Source organism: Artibeus jamaicensis, unplaced genomic scaffold, assembly GCF_021234435.1.
Source record: "Artibeus jamaicensis isolate MK-2021 breed Jamaican fruit bat unplaced genomic scaffold, CSHL_Jam_final scaffold_847, whole genome shotgun sequence".
NCBI classification, from domain to species: Eukaryota; Metazoa; Chordata; class Mammalia; order Chiroptera; family Phyllostomidae; genus Artibeus; species Artibeus jamaicensis.
Genome location: NW_026522057.1, coordinates 19,988,822 through 20,015,855, shown reverse-complemented (window position 1 = coordinate 20,015,855; position 27,034 = coordinate 19,988,822). Strand labels below are relative to the sequence as shown.

General features: G+C 48.4%; 1 protein-coding gene and 1 long non-coding RNA gene across 4 annotated transcripts in view; one reads left to right on the top strand and one right to left on the bottom strand.

The window, feature by feature from the left end:
* Window positions 1–13,616: 13,616 nt before the first annotated feature.
* Window positions 13,617–27,034, bottom strand: part of PLA2G2A (phospholipase A2 group IIA) — a 29,702-nt gene continuing 16,284 nt past the window's right edge. Inside the window, exons 1-5 of one of the 3 annotated variants that reach the window (XM_037140100.2) lie at window positions 17,757–17,781; window positions 16,521–16,572; window positions 16,176–16,320; window positions 15,831–15,937; window positions 13,617–13,792 (exon numbers count right to left, since the gene is read on the bottom strand). In XM_037140100.2, the coding sequence (XP_036995995.1) occupies window positions 13,650–13,792; window positions 15,831–15,937; window positions 16,176–16,320; window positions 16,521–16,560 (435 nt within the window). In that variant the 5' untranslated portion in view covers window positions 16,561–16,572; window positions 17,757–17,781 and the 3' untranslated portion in view covers window positions 13,617–13,649. Of the gene's footprint in view, window positions 13,793–15,830; window positions 15,938–16,175; window positions 16,321–16,520; window positions 16,573–17,351; window positions 17,377–17,756; window positions 17,782–27,034 lie in introns of those variants that run through there. The other 2 variants (XM_053660528.1, XM_037140101.2) reach the window with 2 other exon arrangements.
* Window positions 14,208–26,956, top strand: LOC128626666 (uncharacterized). Its single transcript, XR_008390690.1, has 6 exons — window positions 14,208–14,557; window positions 15,707–15,852; window positions 18,914–19,040; window positions 21,740–21,989; window positions 22,642–22,792; window positions 24,665–26,956. It is a non-coding gene; the product is annotated as an uncharacterized LOC128626666 (long non-coding RNA).

Genomic DNA, 27,034 nt, shown 5'->3' with positions numbered 1-27,034 from the left:
TCCTGGGACTGATCCCCCTCAGATACCAAAGGACAACGATGCTTTCTCCCCGGGAATTTGAATGAAAAAGGGTTCCTGTGCAAACGAGGGCACTTCATTGGTGGAACTTGTTATGAGCATATCCTTCTCATGTCATTTGAACTCACTGTGGAACCTCTAACAGGCTGTCCTGGACCAATGGGACTAAACATGAAACAAGGAACAACGAACGTGGCATGGGTTTTCAGCTTTGGGTTTGGGTTTGGGTTTGGGTGGTTATGCTGGGGTCAGGTTCACCAACTGGGAATGATATAAACCCAAAGTAATGGTGGCTTACACAAGATGGAAATTTTTGTCTCTCTCACAGAAAAGACGTCTGGAATTAGGTGGCCTTGAGTGTAAAAACGAGCCCATAATTACCAAGGACTGGGTGTCCTCCACCTGGCTGCTCTGCTGCTCTCAGTGTACTACCTCATGGTTCAATATGGTTGTTGGAGTACCGGCCATTGTGTCCACAGTCCACTTTGGAAGAGGGCCCAGGGACCATCCCAGGTAAGCTCTGGTCAAGTAAAGGAAGAGGCCTACAGTGGAGATGGGAAAGAAGTAGCCCTGTGAGGTGAGAGGGAAACCAGAAGGGTGTGGATCAAAAGGGAGGAGAGTTTGAGGAAGTGAAACCAGAAAAGCCGGTGTTCACGCTGCCTGTCGAGTACCAGACCCAATTCACAGAGACAGGGACTGAATCTTCATGGGCACTTTGTTCAGATGCCTGGTGATCTGAGAAGATGGCGGGTTATGTACCCTAATAGACCATCTTAAATTCCATTTTAAACCAATCTCTTTTATAAGAGGCAAGTGTAGGAAAGGGGATTGGAATTCAGGGGAAACGTCAATCAGATAAAAGCTGCAGCATTCTTCCACCTGTGCCCTGGGCGGTGGGCGTCTCCCCTGGAGCACAGAGGCTCAGATGCCGCCTTGACTGCTTGCAGTCCGCTGGGGGCCCAAAGGGGAAGCTGCTTGTGGTCTCCTGGAGTCAAGGTGGGTCATATCTTCAGCTCTTGGAACAATAGCTTTTACATGCATTGATTACTAAGCTTGTGACCTATTACCTAAGCTACAATTTTCTAACCCTTGAGTCCCCCATCAGAGGGAGGACAAAGGCTTCTCTTTCTGGTTAGGGCCACTGCGTTCTCTTTTTGCACGATTTGCTCTCTGCTTTTCAGAAACATTCTGTCAAAAGATTTGTAACCTTCCTCTTGACCCAGAGAACCACATGTGGCTAGCGGCCACCATACTGGACAGTGCAGACAGAGAACGTGTCCACCCCACAGAAAGGTCTCCTGGGCTGTAGGGGGGTATGGACTTTTCCAACAGGACTAACTCGATGGCAGGATCGGGTGGGTTGGGAGAGGGGCTGGCGAGAGCCATGGGGAGCCGGGGTTGGCCCAGAATGAAGCAGTAAATGGAATTCTTCACGTAGGTGCTATTTCAAGCACGGCCATTGCTATGGCTACCTGGAAGCAAGTGGGTGCCGGCCCCAATCTCAAAACACCCCTTTTGCTACCATTCAAGCTCGGGCATATGTGGCAAGAGATAGTCCACCCAACCCCTTCATTTATTTGGTGCACTTCAGCCAGGCCCTACTTACATACTTGCTTTTGTGCTCACTCCTGGGTGGAAAGAGGTAAACTCAACACAGCCTGTGTCCTGGAGGAACTCCAGCTAATGCTGGGTTCTACACTCACCAAAGATAAATTATAATGTCCTGGGGGAACATGGGGAAAAACCCATGATTCTGTGGGAGAAGAGAGAGAATCTTCAAACCCTGTTTGCGGACATCTAGGGAGGCTGCTAGGAGGAGGAGGTGGCTCCTGAAAACTGAGTCCGCAGGGTTAATAGTAGCAACTGAGGGGAAGAAGAGGAAGGTTGGGATTTCCAGGCAGAGGTGCCAGCCTGGGCAAAGGCAAGGAGGTTAGGATAAACGAGCCTCTTGGCTGGAGTGATAAGTATAAGGCAGAGGGTACATGGATGGACTTGACGCTAAAGAGAGGGCCAAGATGCCCTGGCTGGTGTGGCTCAGTGGATTAAGTGCTGGCCCTCAGACTGACTGCTGGTTTGGTTCCCAGTTGGGGCACATGCCTGGGTTGTGGACTGGATCCCCAGGTTGGGGTGTGTGTTTCTCTTCCTCTCTTTCTCCCTCCCTTCCATGCTCTCTAAAAACAAACAAACAAACAAACAAACAAACAAACAACAAAACCTTAAAAAGAGAGAGAACGTCAAGTCATGGACCTTGGATGTCCCAGGAGGAGGGTTAGCTTTCATTCTTGGGGTACTGGGGAATCTCTAAAGGGTTTTAAGCAAGGGATGACCTGGAAGTAAGTCTGGAAGTAAGAGGCTGCTCAGAGGAGGTAAAGAGATTAAGAAGCTCATGTAGATGCTAAGGGAGAGATCAAGGTGGGCAGGGCAAGGCCATGGTGCCTGGAACGGAAGGGGTTGGGTCCGGCAGATACTTAGCAGGTGGAACTAGCAGTGCCCGTGACTGACTGGACATGGAGGAGAGTGAGAGGGCTTGCCAAGGTGATGAGCTCATGTTCAGCTTGGGTGGATGGTGGCCCCTCTGGCTGAGATAAGGACCATGGGAGGAAGTCTTAGATGGAGCTGTGGGAAGAAGAGGTGTCCAGGTTGGGACACGTTGAACACAAGGCACTCATGGGACACCCATGGGGAGATGTCCAGGGACACCTGGAGGTGCGTGTGAGCAGCTCAGGGGAGGGTCTGAGCTGGGGACCTCGACTGGCGTTACCACTGAGAGTTGAAAGAAATTACCCATTTGATGTTTAAGGGCTCAGAGAGGAGCAGAGAAAAACAATTTGGACAGTGGGAGTAAAACAAGAGAGAGCAGGGTCGTGGAAGTCAACAGGCAGGAGATACGAAGAAGCGGGAGGTGGCGACTGATGTTGGACAACAATGTTAGCAGACCGACCCAGTGGGGTCATGGCTGAAGTTAGAGGCCTGGACGCCGGTGGGGGCCTCGGGGAGTGCAGTTTTCATGGAGTCAGAAGGAGCTTTCTGGGAGACGGAAATGTTCTCTGCTGCGATGGAATGCGGGTTGTGTGGGTGTATCCACTTGTCAAAGTTGTCCAGCTGAGATTTGTGCGTTTCAACACAAGTACACTTTACCTCTAAGACAGAACCGTAAATAATCCTACGATGATGATAGGTGAGTGCAGGTGCAGAGTGGAAGGAGATACAGATGATAAAAGAAGGCAGAATGTTGATAAATGTAGAAGCTGGGCGAGGAATACAGAGGAGTTTTTATATCATTTTTGCTATCAAAACCCCACAGTTGAAAATAAGAAGGCTAAGTGCTTTGGGGTGGTGCGCTCTTGTCTCTCTTCCTGGCTGGTGGTAGACTTCCTGGTTTTCTGTCCTTCCACGTGAGTGGTTGGGGGTGTGGGAAGATTCTGAGATTCAGGCTTAGTGGAAGACCTGTTGCCATGGTTTCACAGAGGCGGTGTATCGCAGGAATTAGGCGCTGTCTTTGGAGTCCCATGTTGGAATCCCAACTGCCATTAACTAAGACTTTGTATTAATCATTTGACCCTTTTCATTTTCTTTTTCTCATGTATGTAGTAGAATTAATGTAGCTACTTTATTGGGGAAGTTGAAAAATACTAAACAGAAGAACATATGCAAATCCTTTAGGATGTTTTAATGCAAATAAAAGAAAATGCAACTCTAACTAGATTTAAAAAATAAAAGAAATCTGTTGACTTATGCAAAAAAAAAAAAAGTAAGTATAAAGGCTTTCAGGTATGGTTTGATCCAGAGACACAAGCTTCTACTTCTTATTCTTATTTCTTTTTCTTCTTCTTCTCCTTCTCTTCCTCCTCCTCTTTCTCCTTCTTCTCTTTCCTATTATTATTATTATTATTACTTTCCAAAGCCTCCACATAGCGGTACATGTGTTTCCATATCTTATTCCAGATACCTAGGACTTTTCTTCCTTTTCTTCCTTTCTTACTGCCGATCTGCCTGAGAAGAGATTTCACACATAGATAAGATCAAGCAGGTTTCATTTCTTCTACTCTGCCGCCTGCTGACTGCACTTTCTTTTGGTTCTTTTTGTTTTTGTTGCACACCACACTTTCCTCCTTTCTGCCCTCCAGTGCGCCAAGCTCGGTCCTGTCTCCGAGCCTTTGCCTTAGCTGTTTCCAGTGATCTCCCCTTGACCACCTTAGGGCTCGCGCCTCCAGCCATTTCAATGCAGCAGCTTTCCCGGGCATTCTCTCAAATACATGCTCTGCCTTCCCCCTACCCTCTCCTACTCTCCTGTTTTATTTTCTTTGGGTTACTTACTACTATCTTTCCCCCGCCCTCGTAATGTGTTTCCTGGCTGCATCTGTCTCCTCCCAGTGACTTATAAGTGCCAAAGGGAGGCAGGGTATGTATCGGCTGGTTCTGTGCCCAGAATATTAAAAGTGCTCAATAAATGTCCTGTGGAATGAATGGAAAATAGGAAAAACAGTACCATCTCCCTCCTGGGACCTCGAAGAGAACTGAATGAGAAATGCATTTAAAATGCTTGGCCTGGGACCTGCCACAGAAAGTGAGTGCGGAGTTGTTGAGACCTGCTGTTTTTGTTCTCGTCACTGTCCTGGCTTCTGGGAGCCTTAGGCTGCCACTGGGAAGGAAATGACTCTCGGGCCATGACCCAGTTGAAAAGTGGGGAAGTCCCTTGGTCAGCCAGCTGGCTCTTTCATTGCAGGCCGTGGTCCATGTGATTTATTGGCCTTAGGGAATGGAACTCATCAGTGACTTTGCCCTTGAAAAGTCTCCTGGGCGAGGTTTGAACTAAATGTGAGGCACTCGGATGGTCTGGATCTGATTTTCAAGGTCTTCAGAGACCACTAAAAGCCTCATCACTTTGCTGGCCGAATAAAAACGCTGGAAATCAAAGCAAAGATGTGCTTTTGGGAAGATGATCAACAAAAAGGCTGTTTTTCCCTCTGTAAAAACCTAGTCTCTCCTGAAAGAGCCTTTTATTTGGGAGAAATCCTTTTCTCCAAGGGTCCTTTCTCAGAGTTTCTTGAGCTAAGATGAATAGCAATATCATCCTTAGATCTGGTTCTCCAGGGTCCTGCCCTGGGGTGGGAGGTCAAGCTGGGTGCCTGCCTGGAGTCCGGGGTCCCCTTCTAGACCCTGGTGTGAGTGCCTGGACTCTGTAATTTCTTTGTCCCAATGGCTCAGAGTCACCTTCAGGACCTGTGTAGGTCACTTGCCCAGGTTGTCCTCTTGAGCGAAGGTGACATATGCCACACAAACAAGAAACCAGCCCAGGTACTGGCTGAGAATGAAGGAGATCAGACATGGGTGCGAGAGGGAGGGGATGATGAATAGCATTTAAGAACATGGCGGCAACGGAGAAGTAGCAGGGACTGTTTCATTCCTCCTCTTGACTGAAGTCTTTTAGGAAGTCTGGACTGGATCTTGAAGAGGGCTCTGGGACCCGTCGGCCCTTGTCTCTCCCTCCCAGTGTGGCAGGGCAGGCATCTCCTTATCTGTCACAAGGGAACAAGGCCCCTGTTGCAGTGTGGAAGCTGAGCATCGCGGAGGGTGCGAGTCGATGTGAGTGGCTCAAGGAGTCAAGTGTTTGTGCGTCTCCCCAGATTCTCGCTGCCTCACCCGTGTCCTCGACCCTCAGCAGTCGCTGCCTCCCAGCCAGGCCCCCCGCTGACAGCGCACCAGGTGTGGTTTCCATCCTTGAGGAGCTCCCAGTCCACCATCCACTCATTTCGTTAATTAGTTAATATCCCATTTCATCACGTGCAGAGACTTCTAGGCTCAGATGTTCCCCTTTCCACCACTCAGCATAGACCTGACTTTACTCACTATTGGGCAGGATGCATCCGTTTAACTCCATCCTCAAACTGAGGACAAAAGCGAAATAGAAATGACTTTTAGAATACGTACGTACGACCTCTGTTTCCTAGCGCACAGAGAGCAGTAATTGACGGATGGGCATTCCTGGATTCACACGAACACCTTAGTCGAACTTCCCAGCATCACAGGCAGTAGAAACAAACAGACGTTGGATCAAGACAATTCTGGGTCTGAATTCCCACTCTGTCCGTCACACACTGTTCATTCATTGTGTGTGTGTGCACGTGAGTGTGCACGTGTGTTCACACATTTATGGGGTACATTTCCACACACCGGGATGCTGAGTCAAAGGGTAAGTGCCCTTATAATTGGCTGTTTGCTTAGCCGGTTACACCACAGTCCTTGTTCATAACACACGGTCGTCATGGGTTGTGCAAGACTCTGGTTTCATTTCACTTACTTCATTTTCCCTTTATCCTCGCTCTACACTGCAGTTCATCCTTCATCTGTTTATTTAGAGACATGGTTCCCTGAGAGATATTTCTTGTTTGTGCAATTGTGCTTCTAAATTATACACAAGATAATGGCGCTCTGCAGGCATGAGCAAAAATAGGTTTCCAGTTGTTCCTAGGAAAAAATAGTACAATAATTAATTAATAATAATATAAGAATAAACTCGGTGTTTCGCATACTCACCACTGTAAACTTACTTTTGCCCACCCCCGTATAATTTCCCTTTTACAAACTGGCATAGGCTGTGGGCTGCCTTTGTCAAAACGAATCCAGCAAAACTCCACATCTGAGGGAGAAGCTTGGATTGGAAGCACTAATGAAAGGACACATCCAGAGTCCTGCCAGGAAAAAGGAAGCCGATCTTGACTGCTGGGAGTGGGTGTCAGGGAGAAGGGGTGGCTGAGCAGGGACAAGGGCTGGCGAGATCTGGAAAAGCTTCCGACATTCTCTTCTTCCTCTCTCTTTGCCTCTCTGCCCCGGAAGCCAGAGCTGAGGCTCGAGTTCTGCATGTCACAGTAGGGCCGTCCAGAAACCCTGCAGGTGGAGGAATTGTTAAAGACAATGCAGGCCGCTCAGCTACCTGCAGGTATTCATTCCTTCTTCTGTCCCTCATCACGTCCTCCTCCACCGCCGCACCCTACAATCCAAGGGATGGCTGATTTCAGCCTCAGGATCTGGCTTCCTGCCAGTGCGGCTGCTTCCCAGGTGTTTCATGATGAAATCCTGACCAGAGCACCTGCCTGTAGTGGCAGCAAACAGGGATCATTAAACCCAGGACACATCCTCTCCCCTCCCTGCAAATGCACCTGCAGACGCAGAACTACACCCACGACAGGAGAGGAAATGTAGTTTGCGACATATGTGTTCTGAAACAGAATGGTCAGGACGGATGAACAGGAAGTTTAAATAAGCATGTTAAACATACACATTGGCAGATAAGGCAAGATATGAGCACTATACGCCAAGGAAAAAAATCATGGACACAACCCTTAAGTGTACATGTTAGTTATGAAGCATATAGTCATTGAAATGGGATAGCCAGCTGATGGATGACACAGGACTTAGAAGCTTAGCTTGAGAAATCTAAATATAAAGAGAAAATAGAAAACAAAATCTAAGAGATATGGAGGAGAAATATGCCAACATCCAGGTACTGCAGGTCCCAGTAGGAGAGAGGAAAAATGGAAGGGGCCATTCAGAGAAATAATGAAGATTAAATCCCTATATTTGAAGAAAGGTGAAAGGACCTAAGAATGCACACAGGACAGGTCAAGGAAACTGACAACGAGATGCGCTGTAGTGAATGCTACGAACATCAAAGACAAAGAGGAAAATTCTAAAGGCTTCTGAGGGAAAGCAGGAAACCAACCTCTGATGGGGAGTGATTAATATAAGACCTCTTGCCGTACTGGGTGTGAGAAGAAAATAAAGGAGTGTCTCTAGGGTATAGAAAAAATTTAATCCTAGAATATTATGTCCTTCCAAACTGTTATTCAATGCGAGGCTGTAAAAGGAATGTTCTTAGGAATAGAAGCCCTCCAGACTTTTGCACACAAAGACTCACATTGAAGAAATTCTTGGAAGAATCCTCAGTGCAAACTCTCCCGTGGATGGAGGTAACCGAGCAAACAAGCCATTGCCCTCGTTCCCTTCCCCAGGATCGAGGCAGGAGGAAAGAACACTCCTGGCAGGCATTCAATTACGGCTTTTTTTTCCAGAGGGAATTTCAGAGCCTCTCTTTGGACTGAAAAGCAGTTATGGAGGAGTAATATGGTCCCGTCCTCTCTCTAGTGTATCGTGAAATGTAGTGCAAAGGAAACGAGACTGTACCTGATAGTAGTAAGTGGTACTTACTGTAAGTCGAAGAACACTTATTATCAATTATGAAATTATTAAGGATATTCGCGACTTCCAGTCAAGATGGAGGTGTAGGGAAATACGGCCCACCTCCTCACACAACCTCATCAGAATCACAACTAAACTACAGAACAACCATCTCCCAGAACCATCAGAAGTAGAGCTGAAAGGAAGTCCGACAACTACAGAACTGAAGGAACCACATCTATCCAGACTCGTAGGAGGGGTGGACATGCAGGAACATGGAGAATCAGAACAGGCTGGTCCCAGACCCACATGTGGTGGATAAAAATTCAGGAGGGATATCTTGTGAGTGAGGGGTCCCAACTCTGCACCAGGCTCCCCGGCCCAGGATTCTAGGGCCAGGATGATAAGCCGCCATAACTTCTGTCTGTGAAAACTAGTGGAGATGGAGCTGGTAGAAGCAAGCACTGGATTCCCAACCAGTTCCTGCTAAGAGGTGCAGACACAGACTTACTCAGACTCACTCCCTCTGAGCTCTAGCACAGGGGTAGCAGCTTGAAAGGCACCAGTGGCGTACGGGGAGGAACTGAAGTGTCTGGCATCAGGGTGAGAGCTGGGGTCACTTTTCTGCCAGGCAGAAAGAGGGGCAGAGGACATTGTTCCTTTCCTGAACCTTCCCCCGACAGAGCAACAGAGCCATAGAGCCATCCTGTCAGTGTTATATCTGAGACTCCATCAACCTGTCTCACCTCGTTAGCCCCACCTGGAGATTCCCTGAGGCTCTGCCCCACCCAATTTATGGGCCCATCCAAGCTAATAGTAGCGGTTTTTCCATATAAATGGTTTGTCTTAGCTCATGCTTCATATCTTCCTAAATCCCCTCAATAACCAGCCTAAGTGATTCCCCAACCCCTGTACCTCTAGCTAAGTGGCCACAGTCCCAGCCCTAGCAGCAGCCAGCCCTGGATCACAGTTTGGCTTCACCTAGGAATCTCCAAGCTCAGCATAGGTAGCAGCTATCTCAGATTGCTTTGCAGTTCATGCAGTGTGGCCCCCACCATAACACAGGTGGTGGCTGACCTTGGACTGCCCCAGAGCCTGCACCCAGTGGACAGCTACAGACCATGTCAGAGCACTACCACTCTGCCCCTGCACAGCTGACTCTCCACAGAGGGTGGAGGTTGGTGGTCAGTAGTCATAGCCAGTCCTTGCAGCTGACTGGCCTGGGAAAATTCCTCCCATTGACCTGCCAACAGCAATCAAGTCTCAACTACAAGAGGAGGGTGTACTCAGCCCACATTTAGGGCACACCTTTAGTGCCCAGCTTGGGTGCCACTGGACCCTACAGGACAACTACTACACTAGGCCATGCTACCAAGACAGGGAGTCATAGCAGCTCTACCTAATACATAAAAACAAACCCAGGGAAATTGCCAAAATGAGGAGACAAAGAAACATGGCCCAAATGAAAGAACAGATCAAAACTCCAGAAAAAAAAACTAAACAAAATGGAGATAAGCAATCTGTCAGATGCAGAGTTCAAAACACTGGTTATAAGGAACTTAGTGAGGACCCTGATAGCATAAAAGAGACCCAGAAAGAAATGAAAGATATACTAATTGAAATAAAGAACAATTTATAGGGAAACAATGGTATAGTGGATGAAGCCTAGAATCAAATCAATGATTTAGAACATAAGGAAGCAAAAACAACTAGTCAGAACAACAAGAAGAAAAAAGAATCCCCCACATTGAGTATAGTGTTAGGAGCCTTTGGGACAACTTCAAGTATACTGACATTTGAACCATAGAGATGGCAGGAGGAGAAAAGAAAGAGTAAGAAATTGGAAATCTATTTGAAAAAATAATGAAAGAAAACTTCCTTAATTTGGTGAAGGTAATAGACACGCAAGTCCAGGAAGCACAGAGAGTCCCAAACAAGATGGATGCAAATAGGCCCTCACCAAGATACATCATAATTAAAATGCCAAAGGTGAAAGATAAAGAGAGAATCTTAAAAGCAACAAGAGAAAAGCAGTTAGTTACCTGCAGGGGAGTTCCCATAAGACTGTTGGCTGATTTCTCAAAAGAAACTTTGCAGTCAAGAAGAGATTGGCAAGAAATATTCAAAGTCATGATAGCAGGGACCTACAGCCAAGACTGCTCCACCAGCAAAGCCATTATTTAGAATTGAAGGGCAGATAAAGAGCTTCCCAGACAAGAAAAAACTAAAGGAGTTCATCATCACCAAACCATTATTATATAAAATGTTAAAGGGACTTATTTAAGAAAAAGATGATCAAAACTATGAACATATAAAATGGTAATAAACACATATCTATCAGCAATTGAATCTGAAAAACAAACTCAGTAAACAAGAAGAACAGAGACAGAATCATGAATACAGAGAGCATTTTGTGGTTGCCAGATGGAAGGCGGTTTGGGGGAATGGATGAAGAGGTGAGGGTATCAAGAAGTAACAATAGGTAGTTTCAGAATAGCCATGGGGATGTAAAGTGCAGTATAGGAAATGGAGTAGCCAAAGAACTTATGCACATGACCCATGGACATGAGCAATGGTGTGTGGGATTGCCTGAGGGAGTGGGGGGGTGTTGGATGGTGAGGGACTAAGGAGGAAAATAGGGACAACTGTAATAGCATAATCAAAAAATGTAATTAAATTTTTTTCAAAGGGTATTTGTTTTTCCTCAGTACAGGTTGGACCGGTGCCTCCCACCGAGAGGCCTAGGGGCCAGGGTTTTCCGGCCGCGGTGAGGTGCACGCAGGGATTGAGAGGGAATGTTTAGCGATCTCAGAGCAACTTCACAGAGTGATTTTATACTCATCAAACTGAATAACAAAACATCTGGATTCGTATTTGGTATGTCTTTTATTTTGCAAAAGTAGCAGGCTGAGACAGATGAAAGAGCAGGGACAGTTTGAGAAAGCCCCGACTAGACCAGGGGTCGGCCAGCTCTTCCTGTGAGGGGACAGACGTCCGGGTTGTAACCATTCGGTTCCACTGTCCTGGCCTGCGAGCGCTCGCTGACAACATGTGAAACCAAAGATTGCAATCAAACTTTATTTATTGCCACTAAAATGTAAATTTTACACCCTTTTAAGTGTGTGACAAATATTATCCTTCTTTGGATTTTTTCCAACTACTTAAGAATGTAAAAACCATTTTTTAAAAATATTTTATTTATTTATTTTTAGACAGAGGGGTAGGGAGCGAGAAAGAGAGGGAGAGAAACATCAGTGTGTGGTTGCCTCTCATGTGTCCCCAACTGGGGACCCAGCCTGCAACCCAGACACGTGCCCTGACTGGGAATCAAACCGGCAACCCTTTGGTTCACAGGCCGGTGCTCAGTCCACTGAGCCACACCAGCCAGGGCATAAAAACCACTCTTGTACAGCTTGTAAGCTGTACAAAACCAGGCAGCGGGGAGGTCTGGCCAACTGGCCATAGTCTGCCAGTCCCTGCACTACCCTCTATTGTCTCTGACACTTAGTGTCTGTCTAGGGAGAGGAATGTGCTGCTCGTGGCCACCCTAGCGCTGCTCCCTCCAGGTGACCACTTTCGTTAGCTTCTTGTGTGTTCTTTAAGGTTTCTGGTAACATCAGCAAGTACCCTCCCCTGCAGCCTCCCCTACATAAATGTAGCGCACCATTCATGCTGCCCTTCACCTTGCTCCTTTCACTTGCTGCCATGCTGGAGCCCTATTATCTGCAACAGAGAAAGCTTCCCTCGTTAAACGGGTGCTTTCCATTTCGAGGTTGTATCATCATTTATCGAGCGAGTCCACTCTACATGGACACTTGGGTTATTTCCAACCCAATTCAGAATAATGTAGCAATTAAACAAAATTCTCATGGGTCATTGTGCGTGTGCATGCGCCTGTGTGCCTTTGTAGGGTAGATTTCAGGAAGAGGGGTCGCTGAGCCCAAGGATAAACACATTTATAATGTTGACAGATACGCCGGTTGGCCCTCTGTGGGCATTTTGCCCTTCCACTGGCTACAGAGGAGCGAATTGCTTCCCCGACTCAGCCTTGCCCACAGAGCAGGTTGTCACACTTTGGGATTTATATCTATTTTAATAACATAAAAATGATATCTCAGTGGAGTTTTAATTTGCATTTCTCTCATTACGAGTGACTGTGGACATGCTCAGGGCTTTCACTAGCAAGTGAAGCATGTTTATGCAGAATTTGAAAAAGGCTCCCCTCTGGGAAGATGAATTAGAGAAAGGCGCTGCCTCTGGGTCAGTGCAGACAATAGGACTGTGCATGGGTTAAAGCTCAGCTCTCGCTCGTGTCCCCACGCAGGGGGCCTTTGTGTGGGGGTCCACACTCAGCAGCCCTGAGAGTGACAATTAAAGTAACCGGTCCCAGCGGTACCCTGGACGACAGGAGGGGCAGCAGCATCCAGGTGAAGGTAGGACCAGCTGCATAATTTATGGGTCCCAGTGCAAAACAAAAAGCGGGAGCCTATCTATTATGAATTTTGAGGAGGCTGGGGCACAGCATTCAACGAGGTGTGGTGCCCTTTCGAGGATGGGCTGGGCAGGACTCTGCCTGTGTCGTAGCCCAGGAAGCCAGTCCGAGGTGAGGGGACAGCGCCCCAGGGTCTAGCTGGTGGCCAGCATTACCTGAACCCACCTTCCCCAGGCTGGCAACACAGGAGAACATACCAGGTGGAACGTGTGAACTACAGCCCCCAAAACCTCAAGACCAATGGTCCTGTTTTCCCCCAGGAGGCCAGCAGGAGCTGCTCTTGCCCAGGGAAGGAGCCGTGGATGGCTGAGTTTCACCTGTGCCTGGCCCAGTGCTTTACATTTGGTATCTCTTTGAATTCTCCAGCAAGCCCAAGCATTCGGTACCAGAGCTATCATCTCCATTTAGATGAGGGAAGACAGGTTCAGGGAGGTGGTGTTGGGGAATTCGACTCAGCTGGTTTGACTCCAGGGTCTGTATTTTTAACCCCCAACACTACTTGTCTTGTACCAGTCTGGACATATTTGTTGAACCGGGTAAGTGGAATGAAATGAGAGCACTGATGAAAAACACCTTTATCAAAGAGCAGTCTGCCAGGTGCTTACACACACACACACACACAGCCAATGAATTGCTTTATTGAGAAGAGCCCCTGGGAGTGTAGCTGCCACTGCTCAGCAGGAAGCAGGACTTGGAGAGGGGGGAGAGTGGGGGAGCACATCTCCTGCCACATGAGGAAGAGGGGGACAAGGTGCAAGGCATGCCAGCCTCAGGGCTTCTCACTCTGGGCAGAAGTCTTCTATCTGGGGATTTAAGGGCTCCTCAGGATGAGAGAGGGGTGTTTGTTGTCGCTTCATTGCCGGGGGTGACTAGCTAGGGTGCAGAAGGGGTGGGGCCCAGAGAAGGAAACCCGGCCTCGGTAGGTGGGGCGGGGGGGGGGGCTTCCAGGGCGAGGCAGCCCTCAGCACTTGGGGGCCTTGCCCCTGCACTTGTTATTGTTGTAGTATTGGTACTTTCTGCTGTAGCTCTTCCGGGCTTTCACAAAACACATGGCGGCTGCTTTATCGCACTGACACAGTTGGCTCCTGCAGGAGTCCTGCTTTGCTGCAGTCACAAGAAAATAAACACCAGATGGAGGGTTGTTAATTTTATAGCTCTTCGTGGGAACCCTGGGGGGAAAAGATGCGGCCCCCGTCCTCCAGAAGCTTCTGGTCTGAGAGGAGCACCTATGCCCCAGATTTCTGATGGATGGGAAGATAGGGTTCCTGCCCTTGGGAAGCTAGCACCCAGCCTGATGGGGACGCAACAGCATCCAAGCACTGGGGGACTCTTAAAGGCCTTCCCGACAGCCATTCTTTCTTTCTTCTCGCCGACAGATGCGTCCAGGTGCAAAGCCCCAGCCGCTGGGGCCTGGGAATGGGTGGCGATTGGTGTAAACTAGGCATAGTCATCCCTTTTTCCTTTCAATGATTGGTCTCTGGGTGGCACGTGACCTGGTTCTGTCCAATGAGCCACCAGAGGAAGACTCCTGGGGGTTGTGGGAAGGATTAATTTATTCCCTCAAAAAGAGACTTCCAAGGGTAAGGCCATGGTTCTTGGAGGGCACCGTGCGTCCTGGCATCACACTGCGACACAGTGGAGCAGAAGGTGGGGGAAAGGCTGGGTCCCTGACAACGCAGTTGAGAAGCTGCCCCGGCCCTGGCACCGCCCTCTCCCAGACCTCCGTTTTGCCGGAGTCAGACTTCCCCGTTATCCAGTCCACTTCTAGTTGGGCATCTTGTTGCTTGCAACCCAAAGCCTGCTAAAATACAGGACCCCATGGGGAGATCATGATGGGGAGACCTAATTTCTGATCTTAAAGAGCCCAAGGTGTGCGGTGAGAGGTGTTGCTTCCTCAAAGGCCCTCCTGTGGACCTGTGGTGGTGGTGGTGGGGGGGGTGGGGGGACTGGGCAGAACTTTTCAGGGACCACCCAGCTTTCTCCTCCCCTTCAGAGCCACACTTGCTCCACAAGGTTGTCTCTACTTACCGCCTTGGCTTTCTGCTTCTCCCCGCCCACTGTAATCTGCCTCCGCCCTCATGCTCCATGGCAACAGCTCCCACTGAGATCCTTAGTGGTCTTCCTGCCTCTAAGTCCCAGGAGCCTGTCAGCCCTTATTCTGGAGACTCCGCTGCTGTTAAATCGGCCACAGTTAACTCCTTGCCCTTCTCTCTCCGCTCTTCTCCTCCCTCTCTGACTATCCCCTCCTCTGTCTTCCTTCTAGGCCTTTAAACACCAAGTAGGGGATGACTCCTGAATCTGGGGCCCCTGTCCAGACCCCTCCCTGGAGCCGCAGGTTCCTACATCCAGTTGCCTGCTTCACCTCCCCTGGGGTGTGCTGGAAGCCTCTTAAACAGGCTCTACATGAATCCCCCTACCCCTCATCCACCAGGACAACCTCCTGTTCCAGCCACACAGACGTGTACCCATTCAACAGCTCCCTCTGACCCTGCGCATCTCTGCCTGAAATGCATCTTAATGTCACTCCCCATCCCTTCCATCAAGGCTGCCATTAACATATGTCCAATGGCAATGATCTTCTCACTGCTCCCCACCCCCTTCCCTTGTTCTCTGCACCCGCCCAGCAGCCAGGGTGAGTCCTCTCAAATGCAGTCATGTCACTCCTTTGTTCGACAGTGCCCTACTGCTCCAGGATGAAATCTAAATACAGTATGACCTTGGCTTTGATCTAGCCCCTTCCCACGCCTTCAGCCTCATTTCTCAGCACTCCGTGTCCTTCAGCCTCGTTCCCCTGGGTCCCTTGGGCTCTGCCGAGTGAGTCTTCTGGTAGGAATTCCCCCCAGACACGCTCTCCCCTGGTGCCTGCATGGCCAGCCGTGAAGACTCAGCTTGGATGCCCTGTGTTCAGACACTTTTCTGAACTTCAACCTGTATTCGGGGCCCCACCCTTTTGCTTACCTCCTATTCTTGTCTCCCATGTTGTGTTTTCATGTTTTTGACTTCCCACTCCCCTCTGAGCTCCCTGAGGCAGGGTCACTGTCCCTTTGTATCTCCATCCCTGGGACCCAGCACAGTGCCCGGCACAGCGGACACCCGGTAAGAGAAACGAAGGAGCTGGGGCGAGGCTGTAGGACACTCTTACCACAGACGATTCGGCCCTTCCGGTAAGCAAACTTGTAGCTCAGAAGCTTGGTGCCACACCCTCGTTTCTGCAGACGGTAGTAGCAGCAGTCGTGTGTGGCGCAGCACCTGTGACGGGAATATGTCGTTGGGGCTGACTCCGCACAGCGCCAGTGAGCCTGGTGCCGCGGTCTCTCCCCCTTGACCCTGGGCAGAGACCCAGTGACTTTGCCATAGACTAAGCAGAGTTTCCCAAACATGCTGGCTGCTTTCCCAGCAGGGACCTCCTGGGATTCTGTGATGATGGGCACCAGACCTACAGGAGCCACAAATGGGTGGAGGGTGGGGAGGGCTGGGGTGGTCTCACCGATCCGTCGCATCCTTGGGGGATCCTTTGCCGCCCACACCGCAGTGGCAACCATAGAAGGAATAACTAGATACAGCTTCCTTTCTTGTCGCCAAATAGATCATTTTATGGAAATCCAGTAAACTCCCCTGGGTCTGCAGCGTGCCTGGAAGGAAATTGGCTGGTGGTAGGGTCTGGGGCTCTGTGCTCCCCCTCCGTGCCCCTTGCTGAGAGGCTACTCTCCCTCCCACCCTGGTCTCTCTCCCACCCACTGAGAGGGTCTGTCCAAATGGGACAGAAAGCCAGGGCTCTGGGTGCTTGCATCCTGGGCGTCCCCTTGTGGCCAGAGGTCAGGTCAGCCCTTACCAAAGGCCATGGTCAAGGCCAACAACAGAAGGGTCTTCATGGCGACAGTTCCCTGTGGGAGACATGCAGGTGAGTGGACCTAGACTCCTCTCCCAGGTGGTCCCAGCTTCTTCCCTGGCCCCCTGCTCTCCGGTTCGCACTCAGCAGCCCTGGAGGAAGGAATCTTCAAGGGAACATGCAGACGTATCCTTAATCTAGGTGACTTGTCACCTACAGAACACATGAGGGATATGTGCACACAGGACCTCCTGACCCTCCCCAGCTCTGTTGAACGTTTTCACACACGTGCGTGGGCCTCAGACCCGGCCAGAACCCCACATGGTACACAAGGTAAAGGACACTAAGGAGACCTCCATGGTACCCATCAGACCGAGACCTCCTGGAGGTTGCAACCCAGCCACCCCAACCAGCTGAGAGGTTCCCAAGGCCATAGGTTGTGTGCCCCCGCATTGGACGTGTCTTACTTGTTCCAGCTGATTCGAGGCTTGGGGATTCCATCCATGCAGTCCGGTCCCCAATAATGTTCTCCAAAACTGAAGCCACACCCACTCTTTGCAGGACTTTCCGGCTCCTTACACACATATTCCTACACACGCACAAGTGCATATATACTCACATACATATGCACACTCTCGAGCTCCCCCCCAGTGCAGGCCTTGCGTGCAGTCTACTCCCATACCCACACAACATGCTTGTGCACACAGACCCAAAGCATGCACATGCATGTTTATGTCCATGCATGCCCCCACATGCATAAACACATGTGCACACACATGCACAAACACAGCAGGGACTCATACTCCTAAAGGGCATGGTTTTCTGGGTGTTTACCTTTCAGAAGAAGCCAGAGTCGACAACTCCAAGTAACTGTCCTGATTACTCTGAACTCCAGGTGCCATTAAATAGCTGCCCCACCCGGGGAGGGGGGGAGTGGGTGGATATGCAGATGGGCAGGGGTGTGGCCGACTGGTGGACTCAAAGTTTGGCATGCCCACACCCCCAGGGCGATCCCCTTGTTTTTCTTCTTCATTAGCTTGCAGGGCAGAGCCGAGGATGGAAAAACCTTATGTACTGTTAGCTGATGCCAAAATTTTAGATTACTTTGTAATCTTTCCCCTGGGCCTCATTCCTGACTGAGTACATTGCTAGAACTGGCTCTGGGAGTGAGCACTGGTTTCCTCCCTGGGACTGTGTTTATGGAGCAGAGGCTCCTACCGCTGCAGGCTGGGCACTCACCTGCACGGCCACGGGACCGTGGCGCCTTTCCTCAGCCAAGTGTGGCATCTGGTTATAGAAAGGGGGGCGTTCATTGGTATTCATTCATGCCCTGATCAGTCATTCACAGAAAGTACGTACTCAACCACCACACAGTGCCAGGACCCATGTGAGTCTCTAAAGGAGGATGATGAGGCCTCGTCCGGCCCCTGGGGACGTCAGCTGGGAAAGGGGTGTAATGAAGCAGAAGGTCCCTTCCCACTGACTTGGGTCAGTGTCTCCAACTTCTCTTCTTGCTCCTCTTTCTTCTTCTTCTTCTCCTTCTCCTCCCCTTGTGGAAAAAGCCAGAAACTGCAGTGGAGTTTGCCCTTAAGTACTGCCTCTACCTCAGCCCAGTCCTTACCTGTTTGAGATGGGAACAATTAGCTCTCCCTGCACTGATTGTTTCTTCTTCTTCAACTGTCAGGGACGCAGTGGGTCTGGCTTTAACATCTAAAGCAAATATTTTTTTCCCCTGCCCCCCAATACACCCTAAGAGCTTAGTTTCCACAGCCTTGAGTAAACACTCCCTGACACCTGTCCCCAAAAAGTCAGTGTGGCAGAGGTCATGATGCCCATAAACATTCTACCTATTCCCCACCTTCCCCAGGTCCCCTCCCAGTACACAGGCCCAGGACACCAGTTCTGGTTAGAACACACGGGCATTGGTGCTGAGGCTCACTTCGGCCTGAACCAAGGGACAGAACCATGCGTGGCACCCTGGCCTTTCCCTGCCCCTCATGGCGGGACCAGAAGAGAGAAGCAGCTTAGGTTCCTGAGTCAGGGCACGGAAAAAACCAGTGGTGGAGAGTCCTGCAGACCGCCAGTGGACTCTGCAAGAAAGACATTTTGTCATTTCACATCACTGATCCTTGAGATTGGTAGTGACTGCCGCATACCGTGGTCTACGCCAGCAGCCGTCTAGGCAGCTTTCACCTTGGAGGTACACTTGACTTCAAGTGCGAGACCTGTGCTCGGTGGAAGAGGGTGCCCTGCCAAATTCCTGTGTTGAAGCCCTGACTCCCAGTATCTCAGAATGTAAATGTATTTGAAAGTAGGGTCCTTGAGGCTGTAATTAGCAAAGATAAGATCATGAAGGTGTGCCTAATCCAATATTACCGGTGTCCTTATCAAAACAGAAAATTTGGGCGCAAACACACACACGGAGGACGCCCCCTTCTGGTGGACGTGAAGATGTCGGCAGGGATTGGGGCGACGTTTCTGTACACCGAGAAACACCGAGGGTTGCTGGGAAGCCACCAGAAGGTAGGGGAGAAGAATAGAACAGGTCCTCCCTCGGGGGAACCCACTGCGCCCGCCCCTTGATCTCAGACTTCTGGCTGCAAGGACTCTGAAATGATACCTCCTGCTGTTTAAGCCACTCCGTTTGCAGGATTTTGTGCTTAGTGCACAGCCCTAGCAAACTCATGCACCCTCCAGGGGGCTGTGCCAGGCTGGGATGTTTGTTCTCCTAGCTGTTTGTTTTAGACCCGAGGCAAGACTCAGAGGCGATGGGCCAGACCGTGGCTTTTTGTTAAGCATCTCAGCTTTTAACATGTCATTTCTCCAGCAGGTAAACTGCCTCCCGCACACACATCCTGATCCTGCTGGGCCCCGGTGTGGCGGCCTGGCCACAACACTCGAGGACTCTGTCGGCCTTCTCTCTTCCCGCCTTTTCAGGATTTCCCCCAGGAATTCAAAGTCCACGATTCAAAGTGGCCTCTGGTGTGCCTCCTTCACCCCAGGACTAATTTAGGCACTAGAGTACATCAGTGAACCGAATACACATCTCTGTTTGTGGGTCTCCATGTTATTGGAGAGAGACAAAGAATAAACGAAAGATAATAACTTGTATGTATGTTAGGTGGTGATAATGCAAGGGAGAAAGAAGAATAGAGAGAGAGAAGGGCTCGCAGGAGTGAGTAGGTGAGGGATGGGCTGCAATTTTACGTAGGATGGACATTCCCAAATGCAACATGCTTTGAGCACAGTCAGTGCTCAGAAAAGTTTACTTAAATTATTCATACTTCTAAAGACTCAGCCTTTTGGCAGTGATTCTTTTCTTTTTTCTTTTTTTAAAGACTCTATTTTTAGATAGGGGTAAGGGAGGGAGAAAGAGAGGGAGAGAAACATCAGTGTATGGTTGCCTCTTGCACGCCCCCTACTGGCAACCTGGCCCACAACCCAGGCATGTGCCCTGACTGGGAATTGAACCAGCGACCCTTTGGTTTGCAGGCCAGTGTCAATCCACTGAGCCACACCAGCCAGGGCTGGCAGTGGTTATTTTCAATGTCAGGATATGGTTGAAATGTTTTCTGCTGCTTTCTGTTTTCTATTTTTGTGTGTGTGTGTGTGTATGAGGAAAGCTTACTCAATACTCTTTTCTGGGGGGGGGGAAGTATCTGATTTTGAAATACATTTGCATTTATAGGAAAGTTGCAATGTAAACTTGGGGAAGTTCCAGCTTCCCCAAATGTTAGCATCCTACACAGGACCACGGTATGACGGTGGAAACCAGGAAGTGAGCATTGTTCACTGATCTGCGCACGCATTGGAAGGCCGCCAGTTTTCCTATGAATGCCTTTCTCCCAATGCAGGCCCCCATCCGGGTTCCACATCACATGCCATTTTCATGTCTCCTTGGTCTCCACTAACCTGTGACAGCTCCGTACTCTTTCTTTGCTTTTCGTGACCTTGACACTTTTGAAGAACACTGCTCAGGGTTTGGTGGAATGTCCCTCAGCTGGGTTTATCTGATGTCTCCTGGAAACCAGGCTGAGGGTATGCATCTTTGGCAAGACTGTCACAGAAGTGACATTGCGCCTTTCTCAGGGAAACGTGTCAACAGTCCACAATATTGATGGGTCTCATTCCCATCGATGTTCACCCTGGGCCCTCGGCGAAGGTGGTGTCTGCCAGGTGTCACCCGGGAAAGTTACCCTTTTTCCTTTCGTGATCAGTTAGTATCTTGGGGAGAGTTACTTTGAAACCACCCAAGTATTCCATTGCTCCTCATCCTTCTACTCACTAGTTTTTAACATTAATCCATGTTCTTGCCTGCAACAACTGTTACTGGCATTTTTTTTATTTCTCTCGTCCCTTCAACATTAATAATTTAAATGTGGCCTTTCGCAGTGTTGCTATCATTGCTTATCAGTTCCAGATTTTCCTTTGTTGTTGTTGGTTTGGGGGGATTTTTTTTTACATAGACAACCACGCCACCTGTGAAGAAACACAGTTTTCTTTCTTGCTTCAGAGGTGAACACTTGTCTTTCCTTTTCTACTGCATTAGCCAGGACTTGCGGTATAACATTGAGTGTTGAGAGGGGACATCCTTGTGTTCCTGATGCTGGCAGAAAAACGTCTGCTTTTCTCACCGTTAAGTATGATTTCAGTAGGTTTTTAAATATGTTCTTTATCCATAGAGGCAATTCCCTTCTACTGCTGAGAGTTTTTATCATGAATAAGTTTGTCAAATGCTTTTTCTGCACCTGTTGTTTCTATCATATGGGTTTTCTTCTTTAACCTGTTGATGGGACAGAGGCACTAATTGATTTTCTTTTTTTTCCCTCGTTTTTTTAATTTAGTTGATTTTCAAATATGGAATCAACTTTGCTCATCTGGAATAAATCCTACTTGGTTGTATAATTTTTAAAATGCATTATTCGGTGCAATTTGCTGGTATTTTTGAAGATTTTTGTACCAGTGTTCATGAGAGATATGTCTGTAGTTTTCCTTTCTTACAATCTCTGGTTTTGGTATTGGAATCATGCTTGCCTCGTAGAATGAGGTAGGGAGAATTCCCTCTGTTTGTGTTTTCTGAAAGAGATCGTAAAGATTGGTATAATTTTTCCTTACATATTTGGTGGAATTTACTAATGAAATTATCTGGACCCGGTGGTTTCTCTTTGGGGAAGTTATTAATTATAGGTGTAATTTCTTTAATGACTGTTGACCTGTTTCAGTGATCCATGTCTCCTCGGGTGAGCTCACGGCGTGGATGGGAGCCGCTGGCTCAGTCCTGCCGAAGGTGCGCCCCTGGTGATGGGAGCAGTGATGACGTCTTCGTGGTTCCAGGAGCAGCTTCCCGTCGTGGCGGAAGCAGCAGCTCCCTTGGCAGAGCCGTTCTGTGACGTGACTCTGGGAATGTGTTTTTGGAAACTCGCCCTGTGTTCTCAGGACTCCCAGTGATTCTGCAGGATGCATTGCCCTTCTGTGCGTATTTTTATCCTAATAGCTAGATTGCCCTCTCCGAGTGGTGCCCCAGGGGACACTTGCTGGGGGCGTTCTGAGAAAGGAGGCCCCAAGTGCCAGGGATGTTACCGGGGAAGTGCGCTGTTGGAGACAGAGAGAAAAGGTGCTGGACGGACCACTGAGAATGAAATGGAGCGGGGAGGTTGGAAGGGGTCAGGCAGCTGTGAGCCTTCTGGCCTGCTTGGCTCGACCTATGACGCTGTGAAGCCATGTTGTAAAACGTGAAATATTATTGATCAGTCCTTACTTTCAGTCAAGTCAGAGAGAAAGAGAGAGAGAGGAGGGGGGAGGAAGGGAGGGAGAGAGAGAAGTGCAGTGGCCGGGTTAGGATAGGTGTGAAGAGAAATGCGTTTGGGCGATGGTTTTAACACCAGACACAGTCAGAGGCTAGTGTCCCATGACCTTACGGAATCGGATCAGCCAAGAGCTCATTTGAGGGCCGAATAAAGCAAGTCTTTCACTGCAGCAGGGGGGCTGGATGACCCTCCCTGGACTACACAGCTTAGCGATTCCGTGCGCCGCTTCCGGGTTGGCTGCATCCCTCCACGGCTCACCCCTCGCTCCGGGATTTGATCCAGGGACACAAATAAACCCACCTTTTCATCTTTTCCAGAGAGCGTGCTTTGGTCCATTTTCCACTGTGAAAAAAAAACACTGGCACCCAGCGTGGCGACCACACGTTGGCTCCGCCCTGGCCTGCCTGCTGCCCTCCGGCCATCACTCTCTCTGCAGTTACTGACCTGGGCTTCCTCCTCTTGCTCAAGGTGGGTGGCCCCCCCCCCCAAATTCCTCTTTCCACATATCTTATGTCAAAGGGCCTCTCCTTGGGATAAGACACCTCCCTTCCTTCCCTGGAGAACAAGCCACCCTACTGCTATTTTATAAGCTGCCACATGTCTTTGGATATTAGTGTTTGTGTACCCAATCTGTCCACCCAACAAGGGGCTCTTCAAAGTCGAGGGGCTCTCCCTGCAGACTGAGGACCCTGCAGGAATATGGAACGGTCTTTCCGTCCGACGGGAAAGGCCCTGCGTCTCACACACCTACATCACCCATGCCATGCTGCAAGAAGGTGTAGGAAAGTGGTCCCTCGATTCCAACCGCGGGGAGACTGCCAGGACCCCTGAGGTGGCATGGAAGTCCCCCGCAGAGGAAAAGCTCTGTTAGTATTAATGGGATCAAGTTCAGTGGCCCACTGCACCCCCCCATAGCTGAAAACCCCGAGGGGACTGGCTCTGGGCTGAGAAGGAGAGATGGTTGGCTACTGTGCATCTCCTCCCCTTAGCACACCCCGAATGGGACCTGTAGAAGGGGAGGGCTCTGCAAGGGCGTGTTGAGTGGATGAATGAGCAGATGGATGAATAGTAAATATGTGGGGACAGGGGGCCCCTCCCAGACACCCGGTAGCAGGGCAGAAAGGTTAGTTGCTAATCCAAGGGCCCCCCCTTTGGGGGGCTCTGAGCTGACTGATAGCGAAGCTGCTTGTCTGAGGCATGGTTTGCTCATAACTGGAGAGAACTATGGTCCAAAGTCTTCAGAGTCTTAGGACCTGCGGCTGAGAAGGTCCGGAGAAGGTTCTGGAAAAAGCCCGCTCATGGCTTCTAAAAGTTTGTGTTTGGTTTGCTCACAGTGAGCAGGTGCTCTGGTAGGTGCTGGCTGCCTGTTCAGTCATTTCCTTGGCTGATTCGATTGCAGCAAAATCTTCTTTGGCTACGATGGGATGGAGGCAGGAACTCCTCCAGCCAAAATGTTTCTGAGGCCATCTGAGATCAGTGGAGACTGTGGTCAGAGGTACCAGGGGAAAAAGGTTCTCTATCTTTGCTTGTAGTCCCTGGCTACCCAGCCTTTCCAGGAGGGGCTACTTGGCCCGTAACTGGCTTTGAGACAGGTCGCCAGGCAGCAGCAGGCTGAGTACCTGGTCTGAACCCTCCTTAAAGGACTGATGGAGGGATGAGTGTGGGGGTGGAGGGAGGTGCATTCGGAAACTTCAAACCCCTGCCCTGCAAAAGGAAGAACAGGGCCCTGATTTGGAAGGAAAGTGCTCAGAATAAAAATAAAGAATGCAGTGTGGGAAGGACTTTTAATGAGGTTGGAGCTCAGTCATCAAATTTACAGACCGGGAAGCAGAGGCTCGGGGGAATCACAGCAGAGCTGACAGCCCGCTCTCCTCGGAGCCTTTGCTCCGGGTCGCGGTTATCTGGGAACAGGAAGTTTATCCAATCAATCACCTCCCTGTCATTGTGTGTGCCAGCTGGCTTAAGACTCTCAAGTCAGAAGCACGTCCTTACTAACTGCAAAGAAGCCATTGTCTGGGCAACCCCAGCAGTGACCTTCACAGCTTCTAGGATTTAATAAGCACTTGACTTGTTCAAACACAAATATTTGGTTGCCCTTTTGGCTGCCATGGGGTGTTACCCACCCTTTGTTGACTTTCACTTGAGACACATGATTTCCAATCTCAGACTTATTTGGTTGAGCAAGGAGTTCCGATGCCTTTGGAAACAGAACATGGATGTGATTCAGAGAGAAAGGGCAGTGAAAAACACAGATTTTAAAAAGATGGATTAAAAAATAAACACAAGAAACATCAATTGGCACTGTCATGAAATTAGATATTTCTCCCCTCCTCTATTTAGATAACAGATGACAGAAGGTGGCACGTAGGACTCTCGGACTTTGTCTGTTTGCCTGTCTTGCTACACCATGAGTCTAGCCCATATACCAGCAGCACTGGGATCATGAGGAAACTTGTTAGAAATGTTAGAAAAAATCTCAAGACTCATCACAGACATGTGGATTATAATCTGCAAGTTAACAAGATCCCAGGGCGACATGCAGGCGCAGGAAGATGTGAGAAGCGCTGCTCTGGAGAAGGAACACCAGTCGGACACAAAACAGGCCCCGGAGGAAGAAAGAGAATAAAATATTTACTGTGCTTGCATCATAGCCAAGAATGTATGTAATCATGTAAAAACATTTATTACAGTATTGGTCCTTTTTAAATTAATAGGCTTTGGGTTTGGGGGGGCTAGTTTTAGATTTACAGAAGAATTGTACAGAATTCCTGTATATTTTCCTCCCAATCGGGACACACAGTCTCCCCTCCTGTAAACATCTTGCACTGGTTTGGTACTCTTGTTACAATGAATGAATTCATATTGATACATTATTTTTAACTGAAGTCCATAACTCAAATTATTTAAGATGGGTACTCTGTGCATGGGTTTTGACAAATGCATAATGTCGCGTATCTACGGTCACTGTTCCTTGCAGACTAGTTTTCCACTGCCCTAAATTCTCCTGTGGTTCACCTGCTCATTTGCTTTCCCATCCTGCACTCCTGGCAACCAATGATCTTTCTACTCTCTCCATGGCATTACCGTTTTCCAAAATGACATGCAATCGGACTCATGCAATATGTAGACTTTTCAGAGTGTTTTTTTTCACTTAGTAATATGCATTTAAGGTTCCTCAGTGTGTTTTTTAATCCTTACTTGAGGACATTTTTTTTATTGCTTTTAGGGAGAGGGGAAGGGAGAGAAACAAGCATTAATGCAAGAGAGAAGCATTGATTGGTTGCCTTCTGTATACCCACAGACTGGGGATCGAACCCACAACCTAGGTATGTGCCATGACTGGAAATTGAACTTGCAACTTTCTGGTTACAGAACGACGCTCCAACCAACTGAGCCACACTGGCCAGGGCAATAGTTCGTGTCTTTTGTCGCTGAATAGTATCTCACCATATGGATGTACTATAGTTCGTTTATCTATTTACCTATTAAAGAACATGTTGGTTGCTACCAGTTTCTGGTGATTATGAAAAAAGCTGCTGTGAACATGCAAGTGCAGGTTTTTTTCTACATGTGACCTTCCAACCCAGGGGAATTGAGAAAAGGAGTGCAATTGCTGGATGGTATGGTAAGACAATACTTAGTTTTGTAAGACGCTGCCAGACCATCTGCCAAAGTGGCTGTACCATTTTGCACTCTTGCTAGCAATGTATGAAAGTTCCTGTTGCTCCACATCTTTGTCAACATTTGATGTTGTCAGTGTTTTGGATTTTAGCCATCCTCATAGGCCTATGGTTGTTGTTTTAATTTGCATTTCCCTGATGACATCTGATGTGAAGAATCTTCTCAACTGCTTTTCACCATCTATATATCTTCTTTGGTGAGGTGTCTGTGCAAGTCTTTTGCCGTGTTTTCTTATTACTGAGATTTTTTTTGTGTATTTTGGATACAAGTCCTTTGCCAAATATGTGTTTGGCAAACACTTGCTGGTAGTCTGTGGCTTGTGTCTTTCACCCGGCAGAAGTTTTCAATTATAATAAAGTCCAGCTTAACAATTCTTCCCTGTTTCCACATTCAGCTGTTTCATGTGGGTAGCTTGAAATCAGCCACGTGGGAGTACTTACACTTCAGAAGCTGACAAACTCTATAAATCAGAGTTTGTTTTTTTCTCACAAAAGTCAGTTATAAAACATTCGCCAGCACGCACCTACCTCCTGTTAGCCTTCTACTGAATCATCCGTTGGTCTGATTCTGGCTTTCCTAATGATTCTATTTTTATGCACCAGAGAAGTTTTTTGTTTTGAGTAAAATGTTGGCATTTTATTTTCCTTTGATTTAATTATTCTTATTGTTCACATTTCCCCTCTCACATAGGAGAGAGGGCTATCATCATTTTTGTATCTGGGTAGGAGTTCCCGAATAATATAAATTGGTATTTTTTCTTAATTGTTACTGTGTTGTTTATTTATAAATGACTTTGATATTAGTGATTAAAGTTCTGGTTATTGATGTGATTTTTGTCACAAATACACATGTAAAATTAATAATTACAAATGATTTGATGAAACTAAATTAATAAGGAAGAAGAGCTTTGTAACTTCAGAAATCTGATTTTTTGAAAATATCTAAAATCATTCAAAGTGCATATAATAATTATATTTTGTGAGTTTTTTTAATTTAAGGAATTAAATGCAATTTGATATGACAATAACC